The following is a 13,569-nucleotide window of genomic DNA, read 5'->3' on the forward strand; positions in this document are numbered from 1 at the left end:
GCCTCGGCCTCCCAAAGTGCTGGGATTACAGGCTTGAGCCACCGCGCCCGGCTCTATGAAATTTTTTAACGGCACTTTTGCTCCAGGAATTTTACTTTTATGAATCTATCTGTGAATCCAAATATACGTAAGTAAATTCACAAAGGGTGTAGGAGCATAGGAGAATGTTTGTTGTAATGTTCTTTGTAGTAACAAAAACCTGGAAATGACCTGCATGTTGGAGCGCAGTTAAATAAATTATGTGTATACAGATACAGTATTGGAAGAACTATGTACTTATTTTTAAAAGAACATAAAGGAGCAATATGTAACCATTTGGAAGGATATTCTGATACAATGTTAAGTTTTGAAAGTTTCAATGTATATAATGTTATTTGTGTGTTTATTATTTTTATATTATTTAATTTATTTATTTGAGATGGAGTTTTGCTCTTGTTACCTAGACTGAAGTGCAATGGCATGATCTTGGCTCACTGCAGCTTCCGCCTCCTGGGTTCAAGCAATTCTCCTGCCTCAGACTCCCGAGTAGCTGGGATTACAGGTACCCGCCACCATGCCCAGCTAATTTTTGTATTCTTAGTAGGGGTTTCACCATGTTGGCCAGGCTGGTCTCCAACTCCTGATCTCAGGTGATCTGCCTGCCAAAGTGCTGGGATTACAGGTGTGAGCCGCCATGCCTGGCCTGCTTGTGTGTTCAAAATATTTTATAGCCACCACCCCTCATGCTCCATCTTTGTCCATGCCATTAAAAAATTTCATAGATATTGCAAAATATGTGTACATGATGTTGTGCAAAACAAAATGTCTATAGGGCTACTCACCAAACAGTTCATTTTGGCTTTCTAGGGCTCCTCCTGGGAGAGGAGAGGTGAACTTGTACTTTTTTTCCAGAACATTCTATGCTATTTGGAGTTTTCACAATGAAAATATTTTATATTGAAAGCTAATTTAAATGAAGGATAAATGGACAAGATGCAGCTCACCAAGGTAAACAAAGTAGGGGGCAATGATGCTGCCCACTCTGGAGGCCATGGATGTGACCCCCACCGCCATGTTCCTGACCAGGGTTGGGTAGAGCTCCGCAGTAAAGACGTACAGCATGGAGAAAGCAGAGGTGATCCCAAATTTTCCCAGCATGACCAGACCAATAGATAAGAAGTAATAATCTGGAAAAGAGACCTGGTGTAAACAAGGGTGCTTTTAGAAGTGATACTTTCTTATCTCAGTTGTTTTTATTATCCTTTTTGCTTCAGTGGGAGTGCTTTTATTAACATAAATGTATTCCCAAATAGCCTTTTCTCTTCAAATATCCTAATACTTGGGCACAGGCAAAGATGGAGTGTGAGGGGTGGCTTTGTACTTTGTTCTCCTGTTATTCTAGGTCATTAGTGCATTCAGTGACCTTTGTCCACTTGTCTTTTGTTTGTTACAACAAACAAAATTTCATGGTAAGCTATTAGCATGTTAATATAGTTAAGTTTTATCTTCAAAGAGGAGGGCCAATCCTTTCTATCCTGTTATTATCTATCTTATTATAAAGAAATGTGTATTTCTATTACTATCAATAATTTTTTTTTTTTTTTTTTTGAGAAGGAGTTTCGCTCTTGTTACCCAGGCTGGAGTGCAATGGCGCGATCTCGGCTCACCGCAACCTCCGTCTCCTGGGTTCAGGCAATTCTCCTGCCTCAGCCTCCTGAGTAGCTGGGATTACAGGCACGCGCCACCATGCCCAGCTAATTTTTTGTATTTTTAGTAGAGACGGGGTTTCACCATGTTGACCAGGATGGTCTCGATCTCTTGACCTCGTGATCCACCCGCCTCGGCCTCCCAAAGTGCTGGGATTATAGGCGTGAGCCACCGCGCCCAGCCCTACTATCAATAATTTATTGATATTTTAATATTATGAGACCGTCAGACACAAGGGAAATAGGGAAGCATATATCCTTTTGTGCGCTATTTAACTACTTAAAGATTAAGACCAGAAAACCACTGAATGTATCCTGGAACCAACATGTTCTACTCACTGTAATACTTAAATATACACCCAGGGAAAAGGTTTGACAGTAGCCAAAAATTAGGAATCATGACTGTGACTCAAAGGGAGATTTTAGGTGAGTCTTTAGTGAAGGGGATGACTGGGAGAGTTACTCTTCCTCTTTGGTGCTTTCTGCGTCTCCAAGGCTGTCTCTTCTGTTTGTTGAACACAGGAAACAACATTCGTAGTGAGCAATCACCTGTCCTATTGACTTATGAATAGCTTATGATGTAAAGGCTGAATAAACAGGGAGCAGTGAGTCAGAAGCAGCCTAGTCAATATGTGGGTCTTTTCTGGTAAGCTGTTCATCTTGGTTAACTTCTTACCTGCAGGTACCAGTTGAATGAAGAGAAGCACACCTCCTCCCCAGAACAGTACTGCAGCTATGATATAACGCCTGGGCAGGGTTCGCAGTAGCAGCCAGGCTATAATGTAAGCTGGAACTTCAATCAAGGCAGAGAGGAAACAGTTCAGGTAGGCATCTCCATGTAAATTAGGAGCATCCAGAGACAGAGCAAAGTAACCCACTGAGGTCAGCATCCTGAAAGAAAAAGGCAAAAATGACAATGGGATGGTGTGAATCTCTCTAAGGTTTTGTGATGGTCAAGAAATTGTCTATATCTTGCTGTCCTATAAGTAGCCACTACCCTCATTGGCTACTTAAATTTAAATAAAGTAAAATTAGGCCGGGCGCGGTGGCTCACGCCTGTAATCCCAGCACTTTGGGAGGCCGAGGCGGGTGGATCACGAGGTCAAGAGATCGAGACCATCCTGGTCAACATGGTGAAACCCCGTCTCTACTAAAAATACAAAAAATTAGCTGGGCATGGTGGCGCGTGCCTGTAATCCCAGCTACTCAGGAGGCTGAGGCAGGAGAATTGCCTGAACCCAGGAGGCGGAGGTTGCGGTGAGCTGAGATCGCGCCATTGCACTCCAGCCTGGGTAACAAGGGCGAAACTCTGTCTCAAAATAAATAAATAAATAAAGTAAAATTAAATAAAATTACAAATTCATTTCCTTAGTTACACTAGCCACACTTCAAGTTCTTAATAGTCACGTGTAGCTAGTGGTTGCCACATTGAACAACATAGATATAAAACATTTCCATCATTGCAGAAAGTTTTATTGGACAATGCTAGTCTAGATATATACCAAATTCAACAATATCTTTTCTCAGTTAGTTGATTTCAAGTTTTTCTATTTCCTGAATAGTTTGTACCTCCTCAATCTCTTAGAGCTATTATTTGAAGAAAAACTATTAGTCACATCAGTGAACATAAAATCCAGATTTCATTCTTTAACAAAAAAGAAGATACAAGGGTCATACTGTGGGATCCACTTAGAGTAAATTCTAATTCTCTTCAGGCAAATAGGAATGTCCCTTAATGCTTCCAAGTATCAGAGTGCAGCCTGTATATCCTATCATTATAGCTAACTTCCATGTAGAAACTTCTCCGTGGGCTGGGCATGGTGGCTCACACCTGAAATCCTAGCACTTTGGGAGACTGAGGTAGACAAATCACCTGAGGTCAGGAGTTTGAGACCAGCCTGGCCAACATGGTGAAACCTTGTCTCTACTAAAAAATACAAAAATTAGCTGGACATGGTGGTATACACCTGTAATCCCAGCTACTTGGGAGGCTGAGACAGAATTGCTTGAATTCAGGAAGCAGAGGTTGCAGTGAGCCAAGATCACACCATTGTACTCCAGCCTGAGTGACAAAGCAAGACCCCAGACCCCATCTCAAAAAAAAAAAAAAAAAAAAAGGTTTCCCTGTGGAAAAAATTACTATGTAACTGAGTACCCTCATTTTTTCTAAGAGATAGTTTATTCTCTCTCTCTTTTCTCATCCCTCCTTTTCCCTACTTTCTACTTGCTCTTTAGAAGTGCCTTTGTTTTGTTTTGTTTTGTTTTGTTTTGTTTTGTTTTGTTTTGTTTTGTTTTGTTTTGTTTTTGAGATGAAGAGTCTTGCACTGTTCCCCAGGCTGTAGCGGAGTGTCACAATCTCAGCCCACTGCAATCTCCACCTCCTGGGTTCGAGCAATTCTCCTGCCTCAGCCTCCCAAGTAGCTGGGACTACAGACGTGCGCCACCACGCCCAGCTAAATTTTTGTATTTTTAGTAGAGACGGGGTTTCACCATGTTGGCCAGGATGGTCTCGATCTTCTGACCTTATGATCCACCCGCCTTGGCCTCCCAAAGTGCTGTGATTACAGGCGTGAGCCACTGTGCCCGGCCCTCGAAGTGCCTTTTAACTTCCTCTTCACTGGACACTCCCTGCAGGGCAAGTTTATCTATGTGCTTAGAAGCTCCAGAGTGGGACTCTCACCCCCTAGAAGATTTCCTCAAGATATAACAGTCAATTTCCAACCCAAAGTGTGCCTGCTAGAGTTTTTGGCCATATGTACAGCCTATTTCTGCCCATTGAGGCACCAACTCAACTGCCCAGTAGATAAGGTAGCAAGCTAGCACTGGGACCCTCACCTGCTCACGTCCTCTCCTGCCTTTTTAAAGTGCCTGTTTTCTCGTCCAAAAAGAGAAGCAGTACCCTTCAGGCAGGAAGCCGATACCCTTCCCCCTAAGCTAGCTTTGGAATAAAAAGTCACTTTCCTTACATCAGACCTTGCTCTTGTTAATTGGACGCTGCAAGCTGTGAGTGACTGAATCTGCGTTTCTGTTACAACTGCACTATGCAGACGCTCCTGTATAGAAATTTGCTTATTATTAACATGACCGAGAAGCAGAGGATATTTGAAAAATGCTTTCAGGAACACTGATGGGTCTTTTTATACATACTAGACCCAAATCAGATAACCATAAGGACCAATTCATAAACAAAAGAAATAATTAAACTTTACTACTCAAGGGATCTTAGTGATTTTCCCATTTAGCAAGTAATAGGAGCAGCTTAGATAGAGCTAGCGACTAATTTTTTATTAGCTTAATAACACTATTACCTAAGAACATTTGCATCAGAGATATATGCTGAAATGTAAGAACTAAGAAGGTCATGTACCTGGGACACACTTGCTTAATTCAGAGGCATAAGTTCTGTCACCGATCTCTTTTAATTACCAAGTAGGATGGCCCTTAAAAATAAGCTTAGACTGGCCAGTTGCGGTGGCTCACGCCTGTAATCCTAGCATTTTGGGAGGCCAAGGTGGGTGGATCACCTGAGGTCAGGAGTTCAAGACCAGCCTGGCCATCATGGTGAAACACCATCTTTAAAAAATAATAATAATAATAAACTTGGACTAGCTGCAGCTTCAATCTACCAGTTCTGATGATCTTTTGTGTATGTGTGTGTATAAACTGGAACTTCAATCAAGGCAGAGAAGAAAGAGTTCAGGTAGGCATCTCCATGTAAATTATGAGCATCCAGAGATGGAGTGTGTGTGTGTGTGTGTGTGTGTGTGTGTGTGTGTGTGCGCGCGCGTGTGTGCACTGCCATCATAGAGTAGGAATTTTCTTTTTTCCTTTCTCTTTTTTTCTTGGCAGATAAATTATTAAATCTAATGTATAAAGCCAATTCATTATTTCTGTGCCTTAAAGCCACTTGTTAGTTTGCTATTGGCAAGTGTAAAAAGCTTATCAAGGCTCCAATCCACTTAATGGGGATTTAGGTTATTGTAGCCTCACTGTTCAATTGCCAGGTCAGTTTTAGGAGCAGGAGCTGAATTAGCATCTCTGCCTCAGGCACCAGGGATATCAGTAGTCTTAATCTCATAATTTTTGGTGGGGAGGGAACCCTTACCCAGGGACATCAATGATATCTCAATCCCATAACTTTAGGAGAGGGGATCTTTAACTTTGGGCCCCAGTACTGCAGACTTAAATACTGTTCCATGTGCCTTTCTTTTTTTTTTCTTTTTTTTTTAAATAGAATGTTGCCCTGCTGCCAAGGCTGGAGTGCAGTAGCACAATCTAGGCTCACTGCAACCTCTGCCTCCTGGATTCAAGTGATTATCCTGCCTCAGCCTCCCGAGTAGCTGGGATTACAGATATGCGCCACCATTGCCAGGCTATTTTTTGTATTTTTAGTAGAGACGGGGTTTCACCATGTTGGCCAGACTGATCTCAAACTCCTGCCCACCTCAGCCTCTCAAAGGGCTGGGATTACAGGTGTGAGCCACTGCACCCAGTGACATTTTTTCAGCATCCAGTCCCATGAACTGAATCGAGGCATTTCAAAATAATTTAGAACTTTATAATCTTAATTTTTCCTCAGGAAAACCCAGATGTTGCCATAATGTTCCTCTGAGTCAAAGAAAATCAGTTGCATACTTACATGCTGGATGTCTGCATTTCCAGGTCACTTACTACTTACCATAGCAGCAAAGACATAATGGTCATTATGGCAATATTCTGAGTTCTGAACAGGTCCATAATGAAAGCTTTTTGCTGCTTCAGGGTATTTAGCTCCTGTAACTAAAATAATGCAAATAACCATGAGATTAAGAAGTAGTAAGAAAGTATCTTTGGCTATGATGCATGGGGAAAACATATGCATGCAACTCTCACTTCACCCTGACTATGCTTAGAAGTGTGGGAATTGGAGGCAATAGGGCATCTACATATATGACGCTTATTCTGACACTTTAAAATGTTTGTAGCCCATTTTAAACAGAAGCCTTTTAAATATATGATACCTCTTCCCCTGTCTCATTACACAAAGACTGTTGGCTAACACAGCCTTTTTGTGATTGACAGTCATCACTATGAATGACCTTTACCACACTGATCTGTGATCCTCAGAAATGTCTATTGAAGGGTAGGGCCATGTAGTCCCTTCCTTGAGGCTACCTCTGCTTTTTACACTTCTCTGTTTTTTGTTTGTTTGTTTTTTGAGATGGAGTCTTGCTCTGTCACCCAGGCTGGAGTGCAGTGACACAATCTCAACTCACTGCAACCTCTACCTCCCAGGTTCAAGTGATTCTCCTGCCTCAGCTTCCTGAGTAGCTGGGATTACAGGCAGGCACCACCACATCTGGCGAATTTTTTGTATTTTTAGTAGAGATGGGGTTTCACCATGTTGGCCAGGCTTGTCTCAAACTCCTGACCTCAGGTGATCCACCCACCTCAGCCTCCCAAAGTGCTGGGATTACAGGCGTGAGCCACCAGACCCGGCCTATTCTTTCACTTTTAATTTGCTGATAGTAACTTGACATGAGTTATGAATCAAGGTAACCAAGCTGAGTAGAATTGAAACTAACAAAAAAGTTGTTAGGCTCTAACTTCCCCTTAGAGGTGGGGAATCTCTAGGGGATGAAGTACCAGGACTTGGTGACTGTGGCCCTACGGTGCATGCGCAGTAAGAGACTGATGGAGGAGTTTCTGCTATGAAGAAGTGAGAGTGCCAGGCCTGCCTTGACAGCAGGTGCTCTCCTTTCTAGGAATAATCAGACACTTACACAGCTCACAGCCACATTGCCTTTTCTCTCCTGCGCTATTTGGATTGCAGAGCCCCAGAACATGCCCTCAGCAGAATAACCCTGGTATTACAACAAAGCAAAGCCACTGCATAAACTAGTGGGAAAGACATCGTCTTGGAGGGTTCTGGGGTGGTACACACAGACAGGACCTGTGGACCAGGCCTGTGCTAACACTTGGTGGTTCCATGGGGCCCTTCTCAAATGCAGATTGCCAGGTCCCTCCCTGGGCTTGCCTACTTCAACTCTTTTATACAGAGGCCTGAGAATCTGTATTCTTAAAGCACTTGGGTGATTGCGATGAGCAACCAGGATTGGAAACCTCAGAACAAGAATATCCTTCTCTCCAGTGGTTGTCCCTGGCATCAGTCGAGCCACCAAAATGTCTTTGGATCAGGTACCAGGAGCAGGTTGAAGGTACCTCTTCTGAAGCCAGGGTGCTCAAGACTGCTTTCTAAGACAATACTCTGTATCTTTTCCTGTCCAAGTTAATGCCACTGCCTCTCACATGAAGTGAAAAATCACAGTTGTTAAGAGAATGTACTTTGGTACCTGGGAGAACTAGGTTCCAAATCTCAGTTTAACATCTGTGTGATCCTGGGCAAGTTACCTAACTTTGTTGTGCGTTAGTTTTTTCTTTTGAAGAAAATGCATGAGCATTAAATGAGCAGAACACAGTGCTTAGCATTTGGTAAGCTCATCAATATCATTCTAAATAGGCTGCATTTGCTGGCACAGGACTCTACAGATCCTCCTAAAGACAGGATCCTACGGGAGGTGAGCAGGGGAGATGACCGGGCCTCAGGAAAGCGCAAGCCTTTTTTTTCTCTCAATGGGTTTGTTCAATTGAGGCTAGATGTGCATCATAGTAGGAAGAAAGAAGGTGCTGTCAGGCTGAGACTGGTGGCTCACACCTGTAATCCTAGCACTTTGGGAGGCTAAGGTGGGAGAATTGCTTGCGCTTAGGAGTTTGAGACCAGCCTGGGCAACATAGTGAAGTCCTGTGTCTCCAAAAAAAATACATAAAGTTAGCTGGGTGTGGTGGCATGTGCCTGTAGTCCTAGCTTGGGAGGTTGAGGTGGGAGGACTGCTTGAGCCTGGAAGGTTGAGGCTATAGTGAGCTGTAATCACGTGACTGCACTTCAACCTGGGCAACAGAGCAAGACTCAAAAAAAAATATGTGTATATATATATATACATACATACCTACATATACACATGTATATGAATATGTATACAGCTGTATATACACACATACATATATTCATACATACATACATGTTTTTTGTTTGTTTGTTTTTTGAAATGGAGGCTTGCTCTGTCACCCAGGCTGGAGTGCAGTGGCACAATCTCAGCTCACTGAGATCAGCCACACACATATATACATATATATATACGTACATACATGGTATTTATCACAGATCATATATATACATATATACACACATACATGCTATTTATCATGTATATATACATACGTATGTATGTATATATGTGTATGTGTGTATATACATATGTATATCTATTCATACCTATACATATATTCTCATATATATGTATATATGTATATATATGAATAGATATACATATGTATACACACATATATATGTATGTATGTATATATGTATGTCTGTGTATACATATGTATATCTATTAATATATATGTATATACACACATATACATATATACACACATATATATGCATGTGTATATATGTGTGTGTGTTTGTGTGTGTGTGTGTGTGTGTGTGTGTGTGTATATATATATATATATATATATAAAGATATATTAAGGCACTGTCAGAACTATGTGTTTCAACATTGGACTATATTCTTATTTGTCCATAACTGTATATCTCTAATCTATTTTATGATTGCTTTCATCCATATAGGTGGATCCCTACAACTAGACTGTTAGATTCACAGACAGGAATCAGGACACGTAGCTGATAAATACCAATAAACACCCAGCACAGCCCTGAAGGGTAGAAGTGTTAGACACTCCCAGTGTTGTTGTTTTATCCATTTAAATTGACTAAGACTTGAAATTAACCTCTTGATTTGAAGGGCAAAGAACTAAGGGATGTTTTGTCCTGGCAGCCCTCTGAGAGCTTGAGTTCAGGGCCACTCAAAGCCTCTAGCCATAGCCAGAGTATCTGCTTCTGGAAAAAGTCCTGAAGGCCAGGGATTGGTGAAGCCCTCAAGGTGAGCAGTGGCATGCCCACCATCCTCCATAGAGTTCTACTTTCCGCAATACCTGCTTTGGTGTGGGGCATGTATAATGCCACTGAAGCCACCATAGTCTTCTTTAGGTATCCTGAGCAGTCCCCTACCCATCTCCTAGCCAGGAATGCCCTGCCCCATACTCTCCACTCACTTAAGTGTCCTGCTGTCCTCTCTGGCTTGGACCTGCCTGTGGGACCTGCCTGTGGGCTACCCTGATCTCTTTCTCTGAATTGCTGGCACATAGCGTCTCTACTTGGATACTTATCATTTCCTCCCTATGCCATTCTTTATGTTTTCATCTAATCCTCTTGCCCATCTTAGTTACATTCTCTGTTCTTTTAGAATTGAGGCTGTGTCTTATTTTTCTTATTTCCTCTAGGAGCCAGCACAGGGCATGGCACACTGCATGTCCTCACGAACTGTCAGGAGGTGTGGCTGCTTCCATAGAATATTAGCTTTTCCTTGTGGCCACCAGCTTTCAAGGGTGAATCCTCAAGCCTATGCCTTCAGGCCTTAAGGTTCTAGACATGACACAGAGCAAGACTAAAGACATGCATAGCTTCTTCAGCAGTCTGTTGTAAGATTGAGGGTACAGTGGAGAACCCAGGGTGGACTAACTCTGAAACATATTTTTCTACTTAATCTTGGCATTTAAAAATCATCAGTACATAGCTGTGTCAGTGGATTGGAGCAATGCCAATAGAATGTCGATGATAAACTTGCAAAATAAAGGGAACTAATATTTAATGAACGCTTGCTATTTGCTAAACAGTTTATATACATTATTGCATTTAATTCTTATAAACAGCCCTTTAAGGTGGATTTTATCTTAGAATTTAATCATGATTGTGTTCCTAAGGCCTAGTGCAAGGCCTGGTACATAGTAAGCACTTAACAAATACTGAATTAAGTTAAATTTCATAAAATCAAGAATGCATAGCTGATCTAAGAGTAAACATCAGCAAATGCTTACCTCCACAGAATCAAATATCACTGCTGGTACTGCTATGTTGTTCATTTTTGCAGCTTTTTGGATGATATCTTCAGCCTCTCTAAATCTTCTCTGGGATATCAGCCACCGGGGGGATTCAGGAATGAACCTATAATTTATTTTTAATATTTAATAATTTTTCACAACAGCAGAGTTGAATACTATTAAATCTGAGTTTTCCCCAGATAGTTTAAATTTTATAAAATTCTAGTTTGTCTTTTTAAAAGGAGTCCACATAAGATTTCTGTTGGAGCATAGAAATATAGATAAAAGCACCTTCAAGTTTCAAACTTCCAATCAAATTATAAGACTGATCATCAGTTGTGCTTGAGACCAGGACCAGACTATAAGTGGTAACATTAACTATGGGCATGTCTGAGCCAGGGCATCTGGAGAAGTTCATCGAAAACTTATAGCCAGTGTGGCTCATAAAAGAAACATAGCTACTAGACTCTATGTCCCCTCGAGAAGAGACTGTCTTTGCAGTGGGTCCATCCTAAGGAGAATTGCTGGTGTCCCAGCTGGTGATGTTCACAGTTTATTGGGAAAAGGACGGCCAGGGCACCTGTATTCTTGATCTTTTCCTTTAGTCAAGAGAGAAAGTGAGGGCACTGATAACCGCCTGTGGAAGGTCCCATAGCTTTCAGCAGATTCCCAGATCAGCAAGTGCCCAAAGAAGTTTTTGGGAGATGAGTCCCAATGTTGTCTTTTTAAAAAAATGTCTAAAAGCTTATTATTTTAAATTACATAGTCTGTTCCCATTTATAACTGATGCTCGAACACAGTTGCAAAAAATAGGACTTCTATTCTTTCCTAATTTTTATTTCTCAAAATATTTTAGCCATTTTCCTGTCGGCTATCATTTTCCTTACCTGTTGTCAGTACAGATGGTCCCTAACTTAGGATGATCCGACTTAGATTTTTCTATTATAGGAGAAAAGTGATAAGCATTTAGTAGAAACCTGACTTTGAGTACTTATACTTGCATGTATAGGTACTCAAAGTTTTGTTTTTTACTTTCAGTACAGTATTTAATAAATTAAAGGAAATATTCAATAATTAATTATAAAATAGGTTTTGTGTTAGAAGATTTTGCCCAACTGTAGGCTAATTTAAGTGTTCTCAGCATGTTTAAGGTAGGCCAGGCTGAGCTATGATATTTGGTAGGGATGCAAGGCAGGCAAGCCCCATTGTGGGGTTTGGTCCATGAGGGTTCTTGGCTTTGCCCAGGAAAGGATTCAAGGGCAAACTGGATGTAGAAGAAAACAGCTTTAGTGGAGAGGCAGTGTTACAGCTCTGTGACTGCTCCTACAGAGCAGGGCTACCCCACAGGCAGAGAGTAGCAGTTCAGGACAGTTTCACACTCATATTTATAACTACTTTTAATTACATGTAGATGAAAGGGCAGTTTATGCAGAAATTTCTAGGGAAAGAGTAGCAACTTTTGGCTCATTGGGTCATTGCCATGGAAAGGGGCAATAATGCCTGAGTGTTGTCATGGCAATGGTAAACTGACAGGGCACACTGATAAGTGTGTCTTATGGAAAGCAGCTTCCACCCCAGCTCTATTTTAGGTGGTGGTGTCTGGTGTCCAAGCTCTGCTTCTGGAGTCATATCTGGCCTCCTACCTCAGTAGGTTGGGAGTATTGACCTAGAATAGTCTCAATTTACAGTGAGCTTATTGGGATGTAACTCCATCATAAGTTGGAGAGCATCTGTACTTACCTAGCCTAGAAAACAAATTATACGTAGCAGACACAGAACCCTCCTATAATTAATTGGCCCCAAAGCCACACTGGGAACTAGCTCAGAGCAAAACAAATGACCAACTAGCAGTTCCCCTCTCCAGCTTACTAGTACATGAGTTGAAAAATGAGCCTAGTTTGCATTTTTCAGAATATGCCTTTAGTTGGTCCTTAGAGGAACTACAATGATGTTAGGTCACTGACTTTCAGTAATTAGATCTATGCTGTCCAATAGAAACTTCTGAAATGTTCTATATCTGTGCTAAGACAGCAGCCACTAACCACATGTAGCTACTGAGCTAATGTGATTGAAGAAATGAAACTTTAATTTTATTTACTTTTAATTCATTTTAATTTAAATAGCTGCATGTGGCTGGCGGCTACTGTATTAGTACAGAATTAGAGATCTTACTGCACAGCCACAGTACACCTCATGGATGCTTCTACTTTGGGCCAGTATCTTTTTCCAACCAGATAATGCTTAGAAATATCCTACCTTTTTTCCTATAGAGCATTGGCCTCAGATTCTTAATGTTTAATCAGCTAGAAATTGCATAGATTTCCTCACCTTGCATCTATGGCCTGCTTCCCTACCCCAACCCCAACCCCAACCCCTATACACATACTCCATTCACACCTGTGGCCACTTACTGCCAATCCTTTTAAAGGAAACTTGGGATGTAAAAAGTCCCCCAAACCATGAGCAGTAGGTCTATATAGATTTCCTTCCCATTTCTAGCCCACTGAACTGAGGGCCACTGGTATCTCTACTTTTGAATCGCTTTGATTTTTTATGGTGCACAAAATCTCAAATCTAGCTGATCATTTCAAAAGTCAATGGAGTGCCAAATGTGGTTGCACACTATGATGTCTAGATTTAATTCAGACTAAACAGGAATGAGGTGCTGCTGGAGAGCTTGCCTCATATTGAGCAGGCAGCAAGGGTCCATGTCAGCTCTAAGCATCTGCCATACCCCAACCACTAGACTGAGGAGCATCGCTTTGGGAAGCCCCACCAGCAAGGACGAGATGTTCAGAAGAAAGCTATTTTCTTTTATAGAAAAATAATAAGACCACTGTTAAATGCTCAGGGGGAGCACTCAGTTTGTCAGTGCTGGTCCTGGGCTGGCCTCTGTCTGGGG

The 13,569-nt window shown here is 41.6% G+C and overlaps 1 protein-coding gene and 1 long non-coding RNA gene across 6 annotated transcripts in view; one reads left to right on the forward strand and one right to left on the reverse strand.

Moving 5' to 3' along the window:
* Window positions 1-2,453, forward strand: part of LOC116536317 — a 33,502-nt gene extending 31,049 nt beyond the window's left edge. For both annotated transcript variants that reach the window (XR_004262589.1, XR_004262597.1), the window contains exon 5: window positions 2,368-2,453. This is a non-coding gene — a long non-coding RNA (uncharacterized LOC116536317). The remainder of the gene's footprint in view (window positions 1-2,367) is intronic.
* Window positions 1-13,569, reverse strand: part of SLC22A4 (solute carrier family 22 member 4) — a 50,944-nt gene that overhangs the window by 6,162 nt on the left and 31,213 nt on the right. For 2 of the 4 annotated variants that reach the window (XM_032257746.1, XM_032257872.1), the window contains 4 exons: window positions 10,665-10,791; window positions 6,364-6,464; window positions 2,362-2,576; window positions 984-1,166 (listed from right to left, as the gene is read on the reverse strand). In XM_032257746.1, the coding sequence (XP_032113637.1) occupies window positions 984-1,166; window positions 2,362-2,576; window positions 6,364-6,464; window positions 10,665-10,791 (626 nt within the window). Of the gene's footprint in view, window positions 1-983; window positions 1,180-2,361; window positions 2,577-6,363; window positions 6,465-10,664; window positions 10,792-13,569 lie in introns of all 4 variants that reach the window. The other 2 variants (XR_004262492.1, XM_032257823.1) reach the window with 2 other exon arrangements.

This window comes from Sapajus apella, unplaced genomic scaffold (genome assembly GCF_009761245.1).
Source record: "Sapajus apella isolate SASKATOON/1434 unplaced genomic scaffold, GSC_monkey_1.0 scaffold1, whole genome shotgun sequence".
Taxonomy (NCBI): domain Eukaryota; kingdom Metazoa; phylum Chordata; class Mammalia; order Primates; family Cebidae; genus Sapajus; species Sapajus apella.